The sequence below is a fragment of the Lampetra fluviatilis genome, chromosome 34 (genome assembly GCF_964198595.1).
Source record: "Lampetra fluviatilis chromosome 34, kcLamFluv1.1, whole genome shotgun sequence".
NCBI classification, from domain to species: domain Eukaryota; kingdom Metazoa; phylum Chordata; class Hyperoartia; order Petromyzontiformes; family Petromyzontidae; genus Lampetra; species Lampetra fluviatilis.
In genome coordinates this window covers 6495196-6519327 of record NC_136308.1, presented here as the reverse complement: position 1 = coordinate 6519327, position 24132 = coordinate 6495196, and the positions used below count along the sequence as shown (strand labels likewise).

Below are 24132 nucleotides of genomic sequence, written 5' to 3'. Positions count from 1 at the left end.
CTGAATTGCTGGTCACTCAACCAAGCACTATCCCAGGCTACGCCAGGTGCATTCTGGGTTGGTTGGTGACAAGCAAAATAAAAATATACAATCAGAATTTGTCCAGAAAGTTTTCTACAAAGTATCTGAAGACTCATTCAGGATGGTCCCCCCAAGTGGGATGTTTGGCCAAATTGATTTTAAATATTGTTTTTATTTGTTTTCATGTGGAAGGTAACCGCAGTCAAAACCGCTATGGAAATGTAATTATTTTGGCAACATTCTGTTTGCCAAAGGTGAAGGTGCAGCCCTGCAACGTCTTACTTATGGCACAGCTGGTGGAAGGGCCTTCATTAGTTGGAGCTCTAGAAAGCCCTTTAGCAACAGAAATATTTAGGAGTAATGAGAAGTCAGCATTATTCTTAGCTGTAATTGCCAACGCGGGGAAAAGAAGCTTCCGTGTTTTAAGAGCAATTACATCAACAAACTTTTTGGAGCAGTCACTACAAATTGACAAAGAAAACGATGTACAGCGGAGTGTGCGTGTAGAGACGATACCTTGCAGGCGACACGATGCGGACACAGTTTACCGAACCCCAGGGGAGGCTGGATCCTTCTCAGGAGTGTGACAACATCCAGATGTTTTATCCGTCCCCTAGACACGACGGTGAGTAAACAAGCACACACATATACATACACACATGAGAGGAGAGTCTTGCATTGGGATGTTTGGCCAGTTGGCCGATTCAATTAATGAGTTTATTTGGCATCTGGAAGGAAACAAGAGGACCCGGAGAAACCCCACTCATGCGTTAGGAAATCCACAGTGCATCGCGGATTTTTCGAACTGATTTAAAGGCCTCATTATACCTGTGCAGTAACACCATCATCATCATCATCCATCATCACATTCATCGAACTGCACAGGTCTGTCATCGTCGTCGTCGTCATTACTGGAGTCAAGTCTCAAGATACTACTGTCATTGGTGAGTGTAGAACACCATAATACGTATCGTATGAGAGAGAGAGAGAGAGTGAATGTATAATATTAAGGTTATATAATTAAATAGATTTAAGTAAAATATATATATAAAGTATAAATATACATATTTTAAACATTCTGGTACCCACACACACATATACGGAAATTCCTAGGGGGCCAATCCTACTTCGCGGATTTTCACCTATCGCGAGGGGTTCTGGTCCCCATTAACCGCGATGAACGAGGGATCACTGTAGATGGGATTCACGGGAGTCTTCCCATCCAAATACGAGCCATACTCAAGCCTACTTAGCTTCTGAGATCTGACGAGACTGTGGCCACATTCAGGGGTGATTTGGTCACAAAATCAGGGGGTCGGGGCTCACTTGGCTTCTGGGTCGTACTCAGACCAGATCCTCTTGAACTCGTCGAGGTGGTGAGGCCCCAGGATGGACCAGTCTCGCGTCAGGTAGTCAAAGTTGTCCATGATGACGGCCACGAACAAGTTGATGATCTGAGAGACAGAGAATGCGGGGAAATTCACCGACGAGGATGGCAACAAAAAAATAACGTACATTTTGGATCATCGCAAAGCTGTGGAACAATGGTGAGCCTTGAGCCATGCCTCGTTAACCTCCCCAGAAATGTTCCTGTCAATGTTAAAATTTGGTTTAGAAAAATAGTTTCAAAGAGGGGGGCACTTAGAATGAAAAGTCATGCGTTCTGAGAATGTTTGTGTCAAACTATAATTACTTTTATCTTAAAACGTTCGGCAAATGAGACAATGTGGCTGTGACGGCCTCATTCAATGAATTGCTGAATTAATCCTAACACCACAGACAAGATTCAGAAATTACATACCACCGACATTAGCTGTGGCCGGGAATTAAACAAAATTCGCCGGGTTTCATTCTGCAGTGCGAAAACTATTGCGTGCGCCACATAATTTTCATCACTCGCGGGAATCACGAAATCTACTTAGAAAGTTTCATGAATCTGTGGATCGTTCCGAGCGTCGCGTCGAGCGAGACGCACCAGGAAGGCGCACAGCATGTAGAAGCTGATGAAGTAGATGATGGCGAAGTTGCTGCCGCAGGTGAACTCTTCCCCGACGTTGTAGTCCGACTCGGGGTCGCAGCGCCGGCCGGACATGCACCCGAGCAAGATCTCCTGCCACGCCTCGCCCGTCGCACAACTGCCACAGCAAGAAGCCACCCCCGCGGGAGGAGGGGGGGGGATGATTAGCATCGCCGGGAGTTGCCACCTCCAAGGTGCAAAAAGCACCGGGAAATATCGCGGGGAAGAGGGAGATATCGAAATTTCAGAGAAGAAGAGAGAATTCGGTGTGTGGTATATGCGCTGTCTTGACTGGTGTAGTATTGGGCAAATGACAGGTTTGTTTGTTTATCGTGTGCTCATCTTGCCGAGCCAGGCGGAAGCTGCTTCAGTAGCGGAGGGAGGGCCCTGAGACCACTGACGAGGCAAGCCAAGGATTGTTCGTCTACAAACAAGTATAACCCGTAAAAACAAAGTTTTTCACTATAAATCCTTTATATGCGTGGCGGCTAGAGTCCTCTCGTCCTCTGGCTTGATGATTGCATGGCACCATTAAGCAATTGGTAATTAAATATAATATTTTTGTCCTAAAAAGTGTACAATTTTGGAAAAAAAATTTCACGAACATTAATTGTCACGCACAACGAGTCTGTGTGGAAAATGTCAGCTCGATTGGATCACGGGAAGTGTGTTATTAAACGACCGAAAGATTTTCACGGCCGTAAGCAAGCGCGCACGTGAACTTAATATAAAGGATTTAAAAAAGAAAACTCAACTGACAGAAAAGGGGGACTTTTTGTGTGTCCCGGGAAGACTTACAAATTTACCGGGACAGCTACTCAACTGATAGAAAAGGATAGAAAAGGAGATATATGTCCTGGGAAGACTTAGACATTTAGCAGGACAGCGACCAAAACAAGAAGACGATGCTAGGAAAACCAGAATCTGTGACACCCCCTAGATTCACCACCAGCAGCGGTGAAAGGAGAAATTGATCTTCTTGGTTCTTTCGGTAAAGTCACGTAGAAGAGAAATGATAAAATAATAAAAATAAAACATAATAAAATAATTCTCACGACGTTTCGGCCACAACGCAAGCAGCCGTCCTCAGGTGAAACCAGGTCTGTCGAGGCGACAGCGTCTGAATGACTATGTCTACTTGACAGACCTGTTCTCCACCTGAAGACGGCTGCTTGCGTTGTGGCCGAAACGTAGTGAGAATTATTTTATTATGTTTAATTTTTATTATTTTATTACTTCCCTTCTACGTGACTTTACCGAAAGAACCAAGAAGATGAATCCCTGCAGTCACGAAAGCTTTAAATCGGAGAAATTGAGTTTCATGTAGGAATAACGCGAGTGGATATCATGTGCCTGGCGTATAAAAGGGTTTATTTTGGTGGAAGAAAACGGGGGGGGGGGGGGGTTCGAAGGAATTCACAAAAGTTAAAAGAAATTGGAAAAAATGAAAATCCAACCCCCGAAGCTCAAATACTGAGAAACGAGCAAATAAATACTGTGGCTCTTTTCTGAGGACACATGCAAAATATAGGGTGACGTTGACACCACTGGTTATGAGTGACTCCTGTTAAATTTGGAAAAACAAAACATGAATAAGGCTTCTTGGAAATCTCTTCCTAGTGACTAATTTGTGGACAGACGCGAGTATATTGAATGTGCTTCCAATTCTGGGTCTTTCATCTTCTCTGCAAAATAGTTTTCATACAATAGAAAATCTGCATCTGGATTCCAGGATGTTTTCCCAGACCAATTGGGGCAGATGTTGTGGAAATCCCTGTACATTAATTTCTCTTTGGATTTGCCCTTCCTCCCTGTTATTATTCACGCCACGAAATGAAGAAACGTCCAATAATAAACTCCCAGTGGATTTTGGAAACCCAATCCCCGCAGAACAGTCCCGTTTCCTAGCCCCTGGAAAGCAACCACTCCACCTGGTGTTTGGTAAATTTGACAAGAAGCATCCCACAATGATGCTGACTATCTGCGTTAAATACACGCCGGTGAGCTGCTCTCTGTCGCAGTTAATTCTTGCTAACATTATGCACAATCGACAGTCCGGAGGTTTTTGATTATTGGATAGAATGCCTAAACGAGACCGTTTTCAAGTAAATACATTCTGAATGAAAACCTGTTCATGTGCACAGCACAGGGCAGTTATTTCTGGGTAAAGGAGCGGCCGTTTCTTTACTCCGAGGGCGCGAGAGGGTTTACATGGAGCTGTGCACAGGAGCCAGCCGTCAGGGTGTTGCGTGCAGGATTTACCCAGGAGGTGAAATTGCTCCCAGGGAGGAGAGGGGGGTCTATGATGTCAGATTTTTCAACTGGTTCATAACTCTGGTCGCAGACGCTTAGAGTGAAAGAGGCTAACGTTTTTATTTGATTTTCTGAAAAATGAATTTACATCCCATGTTACCCATGGAATCTTGTTGCCCATTGAATATCATCTTCTGCTTCTTCTTGTTTCGTCTCGTATGGCTGATGTTGATTTACAGCAGCAGCAGCAGCAGCAGCTTTAATTTCATATCGAGGTGGTTGAGCCCAGATAATCGCGTCAGGAGTAGCGGGGAGGCTGTGCTTAATCCTTTGGAACAGCAGAGACAACAAGGCTGAAGAGGTCTGCGCTTGAAGCAGCGAGGCTCGGCAGATGGTGCAACGGCTCAAAAGCGGCCACCTGCTTTGTGAGCTCAGCCGCAGCCGACGGGAAGTAACGAGCGCGCTCAATCGCTTACCGGAAAAGCAGGAGCACAGCCTGAGGGAATGTTTGAAAGTTGTTGTTGCGGTTGATTTGCATTCCATCTTGCATCGCGATTTTTCCAAATATCTGATAAAGAAGAAAAAATCATTTACTGCTGATACAAATCAAACGACTATAGGTTTTTTTTTTTACGTAATAATTAACAGATACAAGAATCCATCTCTCCATAAGAAATAAGTTGTCATCTCTACGATATATTTTTGGGTTTTACCATCTGTCATTCGGGTGTGCTGTGAATCTTGACACGTGGAATGAAACGTCGGACATCGTGCAGAACAATACGTGGTACAACCCGACAAGACATGAGAGAGCAATTGGAAGAAACTGTGAAAATCTACTCAGTAAATAATGTTTTAGCTTGGAAAGAAAGCCCGTGGGCTTATGGACTGAAGTATTATTTCATGCAGAGCCATGACCTATAGTCAATTTAATTCCAAAATTATGTTTGATAGCAGCATTTGCTTAAGCAGGAAAACTCTGGACAGGCTTTAGCCATCACTAGACCTCCTTTGCCAGTACCAAAATATAATAGTAAGGTTTTCCCCCTTTTTCTGGCAACAAAACTGAAACCTTTTTACAAGGAATCATGTGTGCATTAACCACAATACTTGTGGTCAAAATACAAACAAAAAACACACTCTTATAATATCTGCATTGTCCTTGAAACGGATTGGTCCACACCAGAGACGGCTTTCTTTTAAGCCTAGTCTCAATTGGTGCTAGACCAGAGGACGCCAAAAGGCGTACAGCTCAAAGACAATGCAATATCAAAGTAATGAGGGCTCGGAGTAAGCATCTACATCATTAGACCTCCTTTGCCAGTACCAACATATAATAATAGGCTTTAGCCAGTCAATTCTACATCATGGGACCTCCTTTGCCAGTGCCAAAATATGAGAAGAGGTTTTTCCCCTTTTTTCAGGCAACGCCTTTTGGTGTCCTCTGATCTAACACCGCTTGAGACGAAGAAAGCTGTCTCAGGTGTGGACCAATCAGTTTCAAAGACAATGCATATATTATCAGAGTACGTTTTTTGTTTGCATTTTGACCACAAGTATTGTGGTTAAAGGCAGACATGATTCCTTGTAAAAGGTTTTACTTTGGTGTTCTAACAACTTAACACCTGTTTTGTTGCCAGATAAAAGGGAAAAAACCTATTCTCCAGTCAATTCTCATAATCGGGAGTCACCTACACAAGCAAAACAAAAACAGAACAAAAACTACACTGATCACATTTGAATTTCCTGATATGCCATCAAAGCTCGGCATTGTTTGTGGCACTTCGTGCTCTGACTGAGTGATCCACATCGATGCGTAGGAATCACCTGCATTCCGATCACGGCGTAGATGAAAAACATCATCACGATAAGCAGGGCGACATATGGCAGGGCCTGTGGAGAGAAGCAAGGGAAAAAAGCGCGATAACATCATGGCATACTCCGAACTGGCCACACTAACAAGCCACCCCTGCATGGCTTTTGGCCTCATACGAAGGATCGAATCCTCATTGCCGCGATACATTCAAGTTATTCGGTTCGGTTGCAACATACATTTTTAAGAAAGTTTTGCTAAATAACGATAGTCGCTTTTACTCCTTTGCTAATCCAATGCTGGTTGGTCAGCATGGCGTTTCGGAGGCAACACAAGCTTCCGTCTTCAGGTGGAACCATCACAGCACGATAGCTGTATCAAGTGAGAGGAATTTTAATTTTTTTTATTTTATTTTTTATTTTACTTTGATTAATTTAAATTTTTTACCTACGTGACTTTATCGAAAAAACCTAAGAATATGAATCCTTGCAGTCACGAAAGCTTCAAATCTAGAATTAATGGTCAGCATGGGTCTGTGAAGGCTGGGTCCCCAGCTCAGGTTCCCATTTAATTCGCCACAGATGTTAGCCGTGGCTGTGAATCGAACTCGGATCTAGATTTGTGGATACGAGATTTGTAGCACGGTGTGCTAATCACTGTGCCCACCGCTCCTTCCCCAAAGCATTATCGACTTATATTTCCGCCGCTATTCACGCGTAATTTATTATTTCATTGTTCGCGTATTTGATTCTGTAATTACCCGCTGTGCCGATAAGCTTTGACAAGAACTGATGGAACGAATCTCAATTTCACGATACGCTCAAGTTTATTGGTTTGCATGTAACAACGCTTTGGAAATTGAAACTAAAGTTTAAATAGAAACTGTCAAGACGTAGTATACCCTGCAGTGGTTCAGTGTTCCCTATTTAACAGACTTCAAAACACAAGTACATTTTTTTAAATCGATTTTTGCTCTGTGTAGACTTGTGCCTCAAATGTCCCCTCGTGTTTTCTCACAAATGTCTCGTTATAAATAGAGTTTGTCTCTATTTATAACGAGACATTTTGCGTGTGTGTACATTTATATCTTCCACGCAAGGTATAAATGCACACACGCATACATTAAGGGATTAGTGTATGTATGCGTATTTATTCTACAATTCCGTAACCATGATATGTATGGATCATGAATTTTCACCGGGGATGTTTCCTCTATGGAAGCAGAATGAATCAATCACACACGTTGCTAATGGTAAAGCAAACAGCTATCTTGCCGCGTGGTGCGTGTTTAGGCCATGCCGGCTAAATTCAAATTCCCCCAAAAAATAGGACGTCAATTTAAATTAAAACTGTTACCGAAAATAAAAGTGAATGTGGGATGGATACTAAATGATGGCTTAAGCGACTTTGCTGTGGTCGTGGGGGAAACGGCAAAAAACGAATACGTCAAACGAACACTTGGTGGTGTGTCAAGGAAGCTACGTCGAACGCGGTTCTAGGCGTTCTATTTACGAGCAGCTTAAGTTCCCAGTGAAGCGACATCCTTTCTGTGGGATGCCGCTGCACGCAGTCATGACGAGCACTTGCACGAGTCAGCCAGCGACGATTCACATCTGGAGCGCGTCGCGACGCTGCATTACCATTGTCACGCAAGGTCCGAAGACAAACTGTTGAATCAAATTCTTGGGTTTTTTCGGTAAAGTCACGTAGGTAAAAAATTTAAATTAATAAAAGTAAAATAAAAAATAAAATAAAAATCACGACGTTTCGGAGGCAACACAAGCTTCCGTCTTCAGGTGGAACCGCCACAGCACGCTTGCTGTACTTGATACAGCAAGCGTGATACTTGATACAGTAATTTTGCTGTGACGGTTCCACCTGAAGACGGAAGCTTGTGTTGCCTCCGAAACGTCGTGATTTTGATTTTATTTTTATTTTATTTTACTTTTATTAATTGTAGTTTTTTACCTACGTGACTTTACCGAAAAAATCCAAGAATATGAATCCTTGCAGTCACGAAAGCTTCAAATCTAGAATGTTGAATCAAAGTCCGTGAGGCTCGCAGTGACACACCGATTCGTGAATTACTAAAAAAAAAATGAGCCTGATGATGCATGGAATAATTAATGTATGGTAAAATCAATAAATAACTTTGGTGTGTGTATATATATGCATGTATGCTAGAGCAGTTAACACTCTTTGCCCTGAAGCTAGTGACTTCAGTTTGAATCTAGACCACGGCTGACATTAGTGACAAATAATATTGGAACTGTTTCTGCCATGACACCCCTTCACCCCCCCCCCTGCCACCCCCACCTCAAATCTTCACCAAACCACAAAGACCAGCAAGGTGAAGTATGGTCAAACTACTGCCATGACCGACGTGGCATGGGGAGGCCATCATCCATCAGTGAATTGACAAAAGGCCGCAAATTATAACTATGTATTCAAATTATATGGACAGTAAACTGAAATAAGAATATTTATTGAGACTGGAAGAATCCGATGAGCTATAAAGCTTTTTTTCACAAACGTCCAGGAGATGCAGGTCAAAACGTAACAACAACAATATATACACACACTCAGACTAACAGAATGAACCAAACGCTATAAAATAGACTAAAACAATAAGAAACTGTACAAAGGGGACCAGAGATATACGAGATTGAGAGAATCAATTATTCAATCTAAACGTGAGCCCAAATTGTGACAAGACATCGAATATCTGGAATTCATTGACAAAAATTGTTGCATGCCTAGCGACTACTGTCATGATTGAATAAGTTTGCGGTCACGTGTGTTTGGGGTGTTCACCTTCAGTTGACGCTTACAGGATGCAAAATACCCCGGATAAGCAAACGAGGTAGACGACCTCTGTTCATAACCAGGTGAGAACCCATTAAGGTGAAAGTCTATTTTGTCAAAGACAACTGGGAAGCAAAATTGGCACTTCTACGGAACTTCAGATTTACCGGAGGAGGAGGAGGAGTGTGCAGACCTTTGCACTGTGCAAATTGAATTTCTTGCTGCAAGAGGGGGTCATCAGGACTTGATGAAGGTCTATCCCGGACCTGATGCAGCTCTTACCTGGAATGATTTTATGAAGGTCCACAGGAGGGTGCGAATGCCCTCCCCCTTGCTTAGGAGCTTGACGAGTCTCATCACACGGAAGAGACGGAAGAATGTGATGGAGATGCGGGAGCTGTCCTCGGAACTCTGACGGATAAAATCGACGAGCAATCCGGACGTTAGCGTCGAGCTCCGTGCGCCGTCCGCACGCCCATTCTGGGTCCTCGTCCGCACATAGCGCATCATCACAAAACAGCAAATAAAATCAAAACGACAACGAAAAAACACCATGCGCTAAGGTTGTTGTTGGGTTTTTTTTTTCTGGTCGCGTAAACGTCTCAAACGCAAAAATGCAGTTTTGGACAGCCATGCTGAATACGCAGCAATTGGCGCAAACGAAAAAAAAAGGCAATGCAATTCCACCCAGCTTGCATCCCAAAACGTAAACATCACTGCAAAAAAACCACTGCGATGGCTGGAGGAGAGGGAGGAGTTGTGGGGGCGGAGTGTGACCATGCCAGGGCGTGCATTGGTTGTCACGGCACAAGGTGCTGGGGGAAGGGACGAGAGGGCACCTTTGTCTGGCCCATCTTACCATCGTGGGCAGATCAAAACTAGTATCAGCGGCAGGAACATCATCATCATCATCTAAAGGGCAAGTTCCAGTTGGCTTCGAAGAGGGGAACACAGACAGGATGAAGTGAAGTGTCTCACAATCGACAAAATACACGGTGGTGTCGACTGCGTAACGTGGACGCGCGATGGCATGCTGGTGATTTTTAGAAGGCTCAGAAATTCACACAATCGGGTTAATAATGCAACGGGACAGGCACGGGAGTACGCCAGAATGAGAGCCACACTACGAAACGTCAATGGATGCGATGCAAGTAAAGACGACTATGCACAATCCAGGCACAGGAAACTAGAATATCGTAAACACTGAATAAAAGCCGAGTGAATCCGTTCACACAACATAATCGACGACGTTGGTAAAAAAAAAACCTGACATTTCTTAATACTGAGAAAACGATGACTTGGCAATAAATATTTTCAGCTTTTATGCTCGTACCGGTAAGCCTTGGGGTGTAGATATCTCTGTTGGAAAAGGAGTTCAGAGCCAGGACCCGCAATTTCCCTCTAAGTGGCATCGACTTTTGACGGACATAGTTTGCAGGAACAAGGAAAGTTTGCGATCTGGCATTTTGAAGGCAAATCTTTTTTTGGACTCTCAAAACTGCTGGATTGCGAGGTGGCCATGGTGTTGGCAATATATATATCAAAGGTATTCACGTGCCCATCTGTGTCGACCTTTTGGTGCTGTACAGACGTCTGCGCGGGTTTTCTCTGGCTATTGAGGTTTACTGTCGCATCCAAAAGACTCCTTTAAAAAGACAATGGCCGATCAAGACAAAAATAACCTTGAGCCTCAATGAGGTTTTTCTCCATTACGTAAAAAAGTTAAAGGAGCGGCCCTGCAAATGCTTGCTTATGCCACCGCAGAAGGGCCTCCACTCGGAGAACCTGGGAAATTCTCACGACCCGAATTTGAACCATTCTCACAGCTTCTTGATTACCAACACCACCTTTCCGAAGGCACCATCTTAACACGGGGTAGAGTCAGTGGCCACGGAGCTTCGCTAGTCAAGAGGCGAGAGCCCACGGCAAGCGGACAACGTTCAGGAACGCCTGCGGGCGCCCGTGGCGGAGGCAACTCAGACGAACGGCACGGCGAGGTGGACGGCAAGCGTGATGGTGCATTACCTCTCCCAGGTGGCCTCCGTTCTGATGGATAGAAGCAAGCGGCAAGCGTGGGAAGCGGCCGACGAGGAAAAAAAAAAATGGGCACAAAAAAGTAGAATAACAAAATAAATAAAATGACATGAGTGGCTGTGGGGAGAATAAAGGGGCGAGCCATTTTGATGGTGGTGGGGGATGTGGGGGGGGGCAGGAAGGGAAGGAGCGATGGTGGTGGTAGCAGTGAGGGTAAGCATGGTGTAGGCAGGGTGCGTTGTGCGGTTGGGGTGGTTTTGGCGGTAGTGAGTTAGTGGTGATTTGCGCGGGCGGGCGGGCGGATTTTTGCAGCGAAACGCGCAGTATGGGCAGGGAGAGCACGCATGCAGACACAACAATGACAATGAGCCGGTGAGTTATGCACAAACAATTCCTGCCCACTCCCATTGTCTTGGACTCATCACCCAGTGGTTGTTATAGCATGCGCCCTTGGGTGCAAGGACTTAAATGGAGCCCCGTGTTCAATTCCCCCCACCCCCCCACCACTCTTCACAGACTAGCACCTGGGCCGCTGCACTGCCCACACACTCAATCGCTCCGCTGTGGTCGCGAGCAAAGCATTCAGTTAACCAGGTTGTTCTGCGTCACCCCTTTTCACTCTGCCCAACGACCGTCCTGGGTTAACAGTGCAGGTCCGATGAGCCGTGAAATACTATGGCGCCATCTGCACCGCTTCACAGTGGACTTTATTGAAAGTCCAGTATGCCACGGTGTGTGTGTGTGTCAGCGTCACAGTCGAGATTTGGCAATTTAGAATTTTTTTTACTAGGATTTACCGTACTTAATTGCGTAAAAAAGACATTGCAACATCGCACCCGCTGCTGGTGATCTCATGCCCATTTGCAGGCCAGCGCTGCATACTCCTCGTGCGGTGAAGGGGCAAACTGTAACAAACCATGCAGGTCCCTCCCAATAAAAAGAATATCTCTCTCTCTGTCATCTTTCTGGTGTGAAGAAGGGACATTGCATGAAATATTAGCCTACAGTATATGTCCTATTAAACACAGCGTCAATTACAAATTGAGCGTATTTTCAAATTGAGCCTGAGCACCACTTGCCAAAGCAGTCCCTCGATTGTTTTTTTAGTCCTTTTCAGCACCCCTTAAGCATTCCTGTAAATAAGTGTGGTGGCAGAAGGGCACCTAATCAAATCGATCGTCGCGGAAATGTAAATGAGCGGCGGAATACTTACGTTCACTTCGGTGATAGCAATATCAACGACGCTACCCACAACAATCAAGGCATCAAACGAGTTCCATGCGTCAAAGAAATAGTGCTGTGCACAGCGAGCGGCAGCGAAAGAAGAGGAGAGACAGAAAACAAAGGAGGGAATGGAAGAAAAAGAACAACAACAACAAAAGAACAAAAGAGAGAAACATTTAAAAACATGCAGCCACCAAAGACGCTGACTCTAAGAGCAAACTCGGGCTTGAGCTGGACGCAAGGATGTCAATTTGCTGCCACAATCCTGGTGGCCTACCTCTCGAATGTTAACCTGCAAGGAGAATAGAGAGAGGGCTTCTAATTCATCCCCTAGACAAAGAAGCGTATGCTCACCAGGAGGTGTGAAAAAATAACAGTCGTGCGGTTATTGGTGGCTGTCCCAAGAGCATCATCTCATTGCACTCAAGAGTCCAGTTTGGTCACGGTTTGACTGAAACCCAGATTCAAACTCCCTGCGCGGTTTTGGCTCAATGCTCTCGCAAAGTATTGGTCTCTGAAGCACCCAGCCACCTTCGGAAAGGTGTCTTAAGTTTAAGTTTCTTTTGCATAACCCGGTGAGAACTCAAGCGACGATGCTGCGTCTCGTTTGCAAGAGTGAGCCGGGTCACCGAAACGACGACGGCAAAAATGAATTGAATAAAGGTACAGCGATAAATTCGGCACTGCATTAAAAACCCTCTCCTACATTCGCCGCGGGGTCGTCTGCGTTCACCGGGAGGTGTGTAGTCATGTGTGACTTGCCAAACAGAGGCACGGGGTGGAGGAGGAAGAGGGGGAAGGAGGATGAACGCAAAGCAGCTGGGCCCGATGTAGGCGAGAGGCGACGTGGGGATAAGCGAGGGGACGAGCGGAGGGAGAGAAGGGACGAGGGTGGCTCACATACTCACGTCGATTTCACTGAGAACGACGTCTATAATGCTGCCAATCACGATGAGGGAGTCAAACACGTTCCAGGGGTCACTAAAATAGCCCTAGACAACACGAGGATCAGGACGCAAGGGTAGACGTGTCAGGGGGCAAGGAGGTCAACGGCGACTCGGCATCCCGGGGAACTCTGTGAAAACACTGGAAATGGTTTCAGATAAAGGGGTGGGGGGGCGGGGGGAACCACTCGAGGTGCAAAAAAACCACAGCGACTTAACATTCCACACGTGACAAACGAAGGGACAGATGTTTGTCTGGCCAACCAAATATCAAACGAAATAGAATGTACGTCCATGAGCCTACGGCCTTGTTGAATCGATCTTTATCGGCAGTAGTTTTCGAAGCGCCAAACCCTGCACCGATTTTGTGATTCTCAGGCTCATCAGCAGTGCGTGACCTGTTTAAGGATTGCTGCTGCTGCTGATTTGCCCTGGCGTTATGGGAATGAGCGATCAGCAGACAACACGACGCTCGCCCAGCGTGTTGCAGGCTCTTGTCTGTCACGCCGGGCAACGCGTCGGCATTTGTTTAATAGGCCACGCTGCCGATGAGAGGCAAAATGGGCAAAACTGGTCCAGAATTTGCAGCCGAAACTATTTCTGATGGGAAACATTTGTCCAGAAATCCCACAGGACGATGTTCGTGAGCATCATTCTATTTTTACTCGTGAGAAGCAGACATTCGCACGTTTATTTATATCTTAACAATCTTTTAGCCAAAACCCACCAAGATGGTGAGTAATTTTGTAACGTAAAATTCCATTTATTTTAATAAATTACGGGCCAGATTCACATTTTCATGATATGGATACAAACCTATTGTTTTCGCAATACTGTCCAACCCAAGTTGTTCACCCCCAAGTTGTTCATCGAAGCATTGGCACAACTTCATCAAAATATTTTTTTTCAAGATAATGGGGGACACTTTAACAATCACGATGACATCTTTACTGCCGAATATGTATCGTTCATTCTTCAGGAAGAGCGAAACAGCTCCTGTGGATATGGAGCTCGGATTACATCGTGCCGTGTCTGGGGTAAGTGAATGTTAAGAACTGCCACTACTGTCTCTCACTGGCACCACTGCCAGGCTGTCTGAGCAGGCAATGAGCACCCCCCCCCCCACGTCACCATCAGCTCAGAGAAACATTTGACACATCTACTGTTGTCATTTTACAAAGCGCAAAAATTCACTCTCCTGCGTGCATTGTTCATTAGCACCCACGTTAGCCATGTTGCTACAAACGCAGTTTCCATTCTGCAAGTGCTAGAGCGGCTGTTTTGATTAATATTCGGCTGCTCGGATATCAGGCGTGGGATCTCTGGAATGAGCACATTATTACCATCCAATTCACTGGACGTCAACACGATTCAATTCCCCGCAGCAGCCGAACTATTACCGCCATCGCACACGCACTTGCAAGCAATGCCGAGAATGAATCTTCACGTCGCACGGCATAGCACACGGAACAGATCCTGGGGTTATTCTTATGCAGGATTTCAGGGGAACAAACACACACACACACGCTAGGGTCCAAATAGTGGGGCGGATTTCATGGGGGCAGAGGGAAATGTTTGGTCGAGTCATTTCATGATCCTGATAGAAGAAAACAAATCAAGAGCTTTCCATAGCCAAACAAAACTGTAGCAGCCTAGGGCTGAGAACTCACAAGCATCCGTTCCTTTTTGTTGACAAACACCTGCAATGCATTTGTTTAGGACATCAACACATAATCTGCCTGTTGGGGAATATCCGCGCCTTGCTTGAACAGTGCAGGCCCAGAACACGGAATGGGGTGCTTCAAGAAATAACGAGATGACGACAATTTATTTATTAGTCTACTAGATTAGTCCGTCATTAGCAATGACACACAGCCTAATCCCATATGACAGACACACGAGTTAATTATACTTGCCCTTATTGTTTAGGCATGTCCCGTAAAGCACGCATTACACTGCATTACGATTGAATGCCATCTCTCTGTGTATGCAGGCACACATGCTCACGCGTGCGTGTAGCGGTATCGTGAGTGTAGTTGTTCACACAACTGCAACTCCAAACCCAGCCAACTCGGTTGAACTCCCAGTAGCGAGTGGTATCTGAGCCCCTTCCTGAGCCTCCCCTCGATCGACTCAGCCTCAGATGACTCACTGGTGGTGTGTGCACATCTGAGCAGTGGGGAGAATAAAGGTGGCTGGGAGTGGTGCTCACCTCACCACCCTCTCGTGCGTGCCCGGCTAACCTGAATTGCTGCCCGATAACAGAATGGGGACCCCCCCCCCCCCACCGCGCTATGGGTGGATAAACAGGAGACGCACAATTTAACCGTATGTCATTGCGTGAAGGTGGAGACAGGATATTCGATTTCCAGCCTTGACGGAAATCCCCGTGGTAATTGCTCTACGAATCTGGCCGATGTAGATTCAGGCTAGAATTGGTGACTCGGTGGCAATAGTGTGGGCAACGTTGACACTGGGGATATGAAGGCAGCTGAGTGCGCATGTTTATGGCTACGACACTTGTCCTGTGTATTAAGACATGTCATAGTTAAAAAGACTACACTGAAGATCTTTGGCTATTGTGTGTACTTGCTAGGGATGTTTTGTTTGAATGCACCCTTTAAAGGATACACGGGGGGTCTTTGTTCGTGTGTGAGTGCAGCGGTTAGCGGGCTGCGCTAAGAACTCGGCAACCCGAGTTCGATTCCCGCTCGTGGCCAGCACCGGTGACAATTATCTCAACTGGTCCCAGGCCTCCCCTAGGTTAACTCAGCCTGGCGCGATGTGCAAACGTCGCCACTGGGAATACAAACGAGACCGGGCGTGGTGCTGGCCACCCGCCCCCTCGCGTATCGTGCCGGCCCTTCATAGGTGCTCGCTAACAGCACTTGCCCCAACAGTCTTACAAGGCTACACGGGGGATCTTTGTCTTAATTTGCACGCCATTGTCAATCACTTGTGGGATGAAGCCCCCCCCAACTCCCCGCACCCAGGCTTGGTTGTTGTTGTTATTTGCCACACTTCACCACACTGCTCAGTGTGGCTTGTGAAGGGGAGGTGGCTGGTTCGTACGTCGATTGCCACTGACGTTAAACTCGTGGCCGTGAAAGTGAGCCAAGGTTCATCGTGCAGCGCAAGATCCACCGGCCTAAACTAGATTTGAAGTTTTCGTGACTGCAGGGATCCATACTCTTTGTTTCGTTCGGTAAAGTCACGTTGGTATAAAATAAACTAAATTAAATCTGTGGTTGTCCCACGTGATAACGGACGCTTGTGTATCGCCCGAAACGTCGTTATTTAATTTATGTTATTTTATACCTACGTGACTTTACCGAAAGAACCAGAGTATCCACCGGCCTCACCGCCGCTCCACCCTGCAGGTGCATTCACGTGAACTTATCTAGCTAGACGATCTCATTACCTCGTCTCCGGGCCGAGAGATGCTTACGTATGGAGTAACTGTGTCAAATTGTATATACACACACACACATATATATGAAGTAATTATACTTGCCAACAATATTGTTTGAAGCTGCAGGCTGCCGAATCTTTAACCCCCTATTGGGCCGGACCGGTTTAGAAGGGAAAAATATGCGACATTTTTTCTCACAAAAATTGGTGCAATATTCTTTTTGGCGGGAGAAACGAAAACTATATTTAATATTTCTAGATTTGAAGCTTTCGTGACTGCAAGGATTCATATTCTTAGGTTTTTTCGGTAAAGTCACGTAGGAAAAAAATTTTAATTAATAAAAGTAAAATAAAAATAAAATAAAAATCACGACGTTTCGGAGGCAACGCAAGCTTCCACCTGAAGACGGAAGCTTGTGTTGCCTCCGAAACGTCGTGATTTTTATCTTATTTTTATTTTACTTTTATTAATTTAAAATTTTTACCTACGTGACTTTACCGAAAAAACCTAAGAATATATATTTAATATATATAAAAAATATTCTTTGATGCGTTACTTTGCTTTTGCAAAGCAGCACAAGTAGCTTCTGTGCGAGGAGAAGTGTTATTGCATTGCCTGGACGAGAGGTGGCAGCAGCTCGGGGAGTCCTTCATCCAGCAGTGGATTGAGCATGGCTGAAGATCATATTTGAAAACTAGCATGCGGTAACAAAAATATTTAAACATAGGCAGCTACCGTTTAAATCTGCACGGCTGGCAAGTATGCGGTGTATAGCATGTTGAAGTGCACATTGCAGTACGGGTATGGTGCAAATACAAAGAAAGTAATGCACATCCCCTTGATATCTATACAACACATTGCATTATTACGTCGCATCAATATTGTCAATTCCCACCATATATAATTCACATGGGATGAAACGTATACATCAATATGTGTTGCACACTTCATGTAGGTGGAGTGGGAGCTGGCGAATATGAATAGGTGGAGTGGGCGTCTCTTTGCAGTGTGCCGACAGCGAAGGCTTACCCTCGGCTTGAAGGCAATTATCTTGAGGACCATCTCCACAGTGAAGAGCCCAGTGAACACCATATTGAGGATATCCATGGCGTAGTTAAACAGGAAGGTTTGGTTGTAATGCTGAAAAAACAACAACAACAACAACAACAAGCGGCCGTCTTCAGTGGTTTCATGCGCTCAAGTGGCAGCAGCAGGGGACGGACCCATTGAAGCTGCAAGTGCTACTGCTCCACGGCGCCGTGACGCCGGGTGATATGCGTCCGTGTACGGCCTGTACACGTCTTGTGTCGTGGGGCGTTAATTGGCCGTACAACGAGACGCTGGCTAATTCAGGTGGGCGAAGGCAGAGAGAGCGTCGACAGGGGAGCATCGAGGCGCAGTACGGCGATGGATTTTTCTCTGCGCTGCCCTCCCGCTGCTGCTCACCACACAGCCCCCCGCAGCCTTATGACGCATGGCGGTCAGTCATTCGAGTACTGCTTCGAGGCTCTACGCTGCTCGGCCTCTGATATTTGATGACATCGGGAACATTTGGGGTGATGAGCGATATGGCACAACATGCACAGTGTTATCACATGTATTCACACTCAAGGCACGTGCGTATATCCAAGCTGCATTGCCGGTAATCACAGGCACAGTTGTCATGTCAGGTGAGCTGGCAGCACGCCTGTGATTCAGTGCTTTGTAGGCAAGGGTTGGTGAATTACGCAGATTTAAGAAAAAGCCCAAACAAAACAGGGTTTGCAGGTGGTTAAGAGGTGGCAACGCGGAAAACTTGAGTGTCAAATCCGTCCGTGTAGGACTTTGAATGTGTGGGCTTTCTCTGTGTACTCTGGTTCCCACTCTGCATCTTGAATGGAATTGGCCAAAACATTCCAATGCAGGACCCTCCAAAAAAAAAGAGAGAGAGTCTTTAAGACTCAGAGAGGCTTTCTGGGAGGAATAAAATAAAGGGCATATCAAGGGGGCAACCGGTCCTCCGATTGACATCGGCAGCTCCGAGCAAAGATGTTCCCCAGCCGTGATGCTGATAGCGAACAACTAAAGGTGACAGATCCGGACCACGCATTTCTCAAGATAGACAGGCAGACAGAAAACGTGATGCAATGTCAGTGACAGATGGACATTAATCCATAGGCCAGTGATCACGTATATGACGTTTGGTGCCAATGCTGCTCTCCGGGATAACAACTGTCCTCTCCCGTGTTCAAGTGGTAGTCGCATTTTTTTTGCCTGCAGTTTGGTAGCCACAGTCCATGTGAACGTCTTGATTCATAGTAATAATCATGATGCTAATAATTCACATGATTGGTATTCACGCCATTCGTACAGCACAATGGCTCGCATGATGGTGCTGTGTTTCACAGATCAATATAGTCTGCCAGTGGTAAGGCAATGCCGACACATAGTTGATCTCAATCCACTCATCTGGCAAATTTGTACCATGATGCTGACACACATGGCCTAGTCTTTTTTGAATGACGTCACGGGAACTTTTGACATCCACTTGGCAAGCAGACGGCACGTACTGTATATATTTTTTGTTAAATATATCCAAAGTATTAATTAGGATGGTCGCCTGGTTCGACCCATGAACCTCTGCACCAAGCTGCTACCGCTCGGCAGTGTCACAAACCCCACTGATTGTAGACACTAAACAAAAAAAGAAACACTGTTTTTATTTTATCAGGTAAGGCCCACTAAGCTGTATAGCTCTTTTTCAGAATCGACCCGGCCACAAATGATAGCTCAACAAAACGTGGGGGGAAAACCCGGAGGACCCGGAGAAAAATTCACACAACCACGTGGAAAACATGCAAACTCCAAATATACAGCAGCAGGCATCAGGGTCTGGATCGAACCGACGACCTCCCGCATACCAGGCGAGGTAGTTAACATCTCGCCATGGTGGCACCCACAGTGACGAGATATTATCCAGCCTAGGCATGAACCTAGGCTGGTTATCCCAGGCTACGAGACAAGAGGTGTGTTGACCGACTCTCTGTGTTGCATTACATTATATTTCGATATTTTACTAGGTTATTTAATTTTAGTGTGTCTTTCTCCTGATTTTCAAGCTTGCGTTGCCGTGCCGCGTCGTCATCTTACTTGCAGCATTACGTTGCCGTCCACTCATTGATCTGCTAATTTTTTCTCTGTCCCCTCCCTCTCTCCGCCCCCGCCCCCCTCTCTATATTTAAGGGACCATCACAGAAACGACCTCTCTCTTTGTGCCGATGTGTTCTCTCTCTGTGTGTCCTTGTGATGTCTGTCTGCTTGTATGTCTGTCTATAGTTTTCTAGTTAGATTTGTGTTGCTATTTCTTTTATGCCTGATGATGATTGCTTGTGTTGCAATCGAAACGTCGTAATATGCTATTATTTAATTTATTATTTTATCTTTAGACGTGACTTAACCGAAAGAACCAAAGAATAATTCCTGCAGTCACGAAAGCTCCAAAATTAAGATACAAGAGGTTTAAGTTTAGATTCAAGTGTTTTTGTTTACCCAGGTGAAAACCCCCCAACGGTCCATTTGCCAGAGTGACCTGGGGTGTTTGTCTGCCAGAAAGGGGGGGGGGGGATGATTGCTCTGCATTGTTCCCAGTTGAGTAATTTACGGTATGATTTTTTAATTTGACCAATTTGGACACCGAATTTGAAGCATCATTGTAAAAATAGACATTAAAGTGTATCATTATCGTACTCTCGTGACATTGGCATGTGACATCGCTGCTATATGTTTAAATACAGTGATGTCATTTTGCTCTTTATGCCAGAGCAACTGACCTTGACATGAGGCTATTGTCTCGTTAGCGAAGCTTCAAACTGGAGTCAGAGAGTCTAGAACATGCACGGCTTAGGTCATAACTATACAATAGGACCTTTATGATTCCGTAGGTTTTAAGCAGTGCGCTGTGTAACTCCCCGGTTTGTTTTTGGTTTGTACCGCGTGTCGTTCAGCATGATGTCCAACGTTCCGCTCCACGTGAAAAAGCTCGCAAAAACGTGGAGTGAAGCGTCGTACGTCACGTTCCACAGAACGCGGAACAACCGAAAAACACAAGGGAGAGCTGAGACTCATTTTCACGTGGATTAAATCATTCTTTGAGAGCTCACGTGGTCAGAGCCGTCAGGGGGGAGCTATTCATGGGAGTTAAGTGTGAACGTGTGCTTTGTGTGTGTGTTTGTGTGTCTTTGTTTTGTGTCGAGCTGTAGTGCAGCGTTTAGCACGCTCCGCTTCAAATCCGGCGACCCGAGTTTTATTCCTGCTCGTGACCATCACAAGTGAAGATCATCTGAATTGGTGCTGGGCTTCCCCTAGGTCGACTGAACCTCAAATGAGTACATGGTGTGATTTCGATTTAAAGCTTTCGTGACTGCAGGGATTCATCTTCTTGGTTCTTTCGGTAAAGTCACGTAGAATGGAAATAATACAATCTTCACCTGAGGACGGCTGCTTGCGTTGTGGCCGAAACGTCGTGAGAATTATTTTATTATGTTTTATTTTTATTATTGTATTATTTCCATTCTACGTGACTTTACCGAAAGAACCAAGAAGATGGTGTGATGTTCAAACATCTCCACTCGGGAGACGAAGATGGCCGGACGTGATGCTGGCCACCCACCCCTTTGTGTACTGTGCCGGCCTTCATAGGTGCTCGCTAACAACACCCGTCTCAAAAGTCTGTTAAGGCTAAGTGGGGGGTGGGGGGGGGATCTTTGCGTTTGCATAGCGCGGCATTTGTACAGACAGGCACTGACCTGCATGCCAAGGCAGAGGGTGTTGAGCATGATCAGCACGAACATGACGTACTCGAAGGCGGTTGAGTTGACGACGTACCAGAACTTGTACTGGTACGGGTTCTTGGGGATGTATCGGCGGAAGGGCTTGGCTTTGAGGGCATACTCCACACACTGACGCTGCGCGCACACAACGCACCGATTGGTCAATCGCACCACTGCTGGTTTGCGGAGAGGTCCATTGCTCCATTGCTCGCCGTCCCGAGTATAATGCAAGAACCAACGGCAGTTGGAGGAGGAGAATTACGTCTCAAATGACAGTAAAGCATAAATATTTTTTTCAACCAGGTAAGGCCCACTGAGCTATATACTGTAGCTCTTTTTCAGAAGCGACCTGGCTGTCACAGATGATAGCTCAATGAAGTAGCTTTTCATCATGCGGAATTATATAGTAGCCAAATACTCTAAACGCATGTTTCTAAATGTGGAGGGAAAAACAGGAGGACCCGGATAAAAATCCGCGCGACCCCAGGGAGAACATGCAGACTCCAAATATACAGGAGGCGTCAGGATCGGGATCGAACCCACGACCTCCTGTATAACAGGCTAGGTAGTTAACATCTCGCCACCGTGGCACCCAAACTAGCAAATAAATCTCCGCACGTCACGGGTTGGTGAAAATAAAATGGAAGAGAAGCCAAGAAGTGAACAATTAAGCCTGTGTAGATCAAGAGAAACATGCTTGGAATTACACTGATTGACAGGAAGAGAAACGCACGGATTAGAAAACATACACAAGTCATAGACATTGTATATTGAGAGTTAAGCAAATGATGCGGGCTTGGGTAGGATATGTCACTGGAAGAAATGATTCTCAGTGGTCAAGGTTAACGACAAGAGTGGCAGCCAAAGAGGGATAACATGCCCTTGCAGGTCGTCCAGCCTGCAGATGAAGCGATGATATTAGCTCCTAATTTTCATTTCTATTTATTACATTTTGATCCATGAGCTCGATGGATTTTTGTATCGCAAGACGTGGAACAATTTTGGGGAGGCCATAATCATCCAAGCGGTAGATAGATCATGGCTGATGCTGATGATGCTGAATAAAAATGAAGCAGCAATCGGTGCTCCCTTCACACGTCGCCTGCCGTGTCTCCACCCTGTGTCCGGATACGAACCTGGTTCTTGTCAAGCTCACAGTTTTCGTACTCCTTCTCTCCCTGTTCCTGGAAGGTGATGATGACGAAACCCACGAAGATATTCATCATGAAGAAGGCGATGATAATAATGTAGATGATGAAGAAGATGGAGATTTCTACGCGGTAGTTGTAGATGGGTCCAGAGTTCTCTGCGTTGGAGTCAATCGCCTTGTACAGCAACCTGCCCGATGCAAACGCAAAAAAAATTAACCCGTAAAAACAAAGTTTTTCACTATAAATCCTTTATATGCGTGGCGGCTAGAGTCCTCTCGTCCTCTGGCTTGAGATGGCTGCCACCTATGGGTCAGATGATTGCCTGCCGCCATTATGCAATTGGTAATTAAATATAATTTTTTTTTTCCTAAAAAGTGTAAAATTTTGGAAAAAATTTTTCACGAAAATAAATTGTCACGCACAACGAGTCTGTGTGCAAAATGTCAGCTCGATTGGATCACGGGAAGTGGGTTAAAAAACGACCGAAAGATTTGCACGGTCGTAAGCGCGCAAGCAAGTGAACTTAATATAAATGATTTAAAAAACATTGCATTCTCCTCATCATCATCACTTAATATTTATACCTCACTGCCACCTAAGGTAGAGGACCCTCAGTGGCAGCTGTCTCTGCGTAGCACCAGGCGAACATTTTACTGGCCTCCACATCGACATGAGCCTGCCGGTAGGGGGGCAACGTTGCTATGTGGCTTCCCAATGAAGCAAGTTGCGAGTAAACTTTGGTGAATTTGGTACCATGTTTCCGACACGGAATATTAACACCCACAGTCAACCAGACGACACGCATTAATCGTTAATACATCCGTAATATTAACATCCAGTCAACCAGACGACACGCATTAATCGTTAATACATCCGTCATATTAACCAGGGTGGCCACTAACCTCTAACCATGACTGTGAACCTCCCGGCCATGTAACTGTCCTGAATTTCCAGTGAAACACATTTTTAGTTTTTATTGCCACTGATAAATTCATCACTTTCAAATGGGTAAGTGCAACGACATTATCACTGCGGCTTTATTTGATAAAAAAAACACTTTTCGATTTAAAGCTTTCGTGACTGCAGGGATTCATCTTCTTGGTTCTTTCGGTAAAGTCACGTAGAAGGGAAGTAATAAAATAATAGAAATAAAACATAATAAAATAATTATCACAACGTTTCGGCCACAATGCAAGCAGCCGTCCTCAGGTGAAGACCAGATCTGTCGGGGATACATCGTCTCCACTTTGTACTCAACAGACAGCGTCTCCCCGACAGACCTGGTCTTCACCTGAGGTCGGCTGAGGACGGCTGCTTGCGTTGTGGCCGAAACGTCGTGAGAATTATTTATTATGTTTTATTTTTATTATTTGATTACTTCCCTTCTACGTGACTTTACCGAAAGAACCAAGAAGAAAAAACACTTTTTTTGGGGGCCCGGCACCAAAACACCCTCGCCACCACCGCCGCCGCCCTTCTGCGTCCATCCCTTACGCGGGCCAGCCCTCAAAGGTGGAGACGGTGAAGAGGGCCATCATGCCCGTGAGGACGTTGTCGAAGTTGAAGTCGTTGTTGTGCCAGTTGCGCTCGCGAATCATCGGCTGGTTCACGTCGCCATCCTTGTACACGATGTACGTTCCCCTGGAAAAC

At 45.6% G+C, this 24132-nt stretch overlaps 1 protein-coding gene across 10 annotated transcripts in view; it reads right to left on the bottom strand.

The window, feature by feature from the left end:
- LOC144944328 (voltage-dependent L-type calcium channel subunit alpha-1D-like) overlaps window positions 1-24132 on the bottom strand; it is a 208573-nt gene that overhangs the window by 30008 nt on the left and 154433 nt on the right. For 6 of the 10 annotated variants that reach the window (XM_078872398.1, XM_078872403.1, XM_078872397.1 and 3 more), the window contains 12 exons: window positions 23977-24123; window positions 22468-22669; window positions 21308-21466; window positions 17553-17663; window positions 13076-13159; window positions 10935-10955; window positions 9192-9320; window positions 6119-6184; window positions 4768-4859; window positions 1997-2156; window positions 1348-1475; window positions 538-634 (listed from right to left, as the gene is read on the bottom strand). In XM_078872398.1, the coding sequence (XP_078728524.1) occupies window positions 538-634; window positions 1348-1475; window positions 1997-2156; window positions 4768-4859; window positions 6119-6184; window positions 9192-9320; window positions 10935-10955; window positions 13076-13159; window positions 17553-17663; window positions 21308-21466; window positions 22468-22669; window positions 23977-24123 (1396 nt within the window). The remainder of the gene's footprint in view (window positions 1-537; window positions 635-1347; window positions 1476-1996; window positions 2157-4767; window positions 4860-6118; window positions 6185-9191; window positions 9321-10934; window positions 10956-13075; window positions 13160-17552; window positions 17664-21307; window positions 21467-22467; window positions 22670-23976; window positions 24124-24132) is intronic. The other 4 variants (XM_078872407.1, XM_078872399.1, XM_078872406.1 and 1 more) reach the window with 2 other exon arrangements.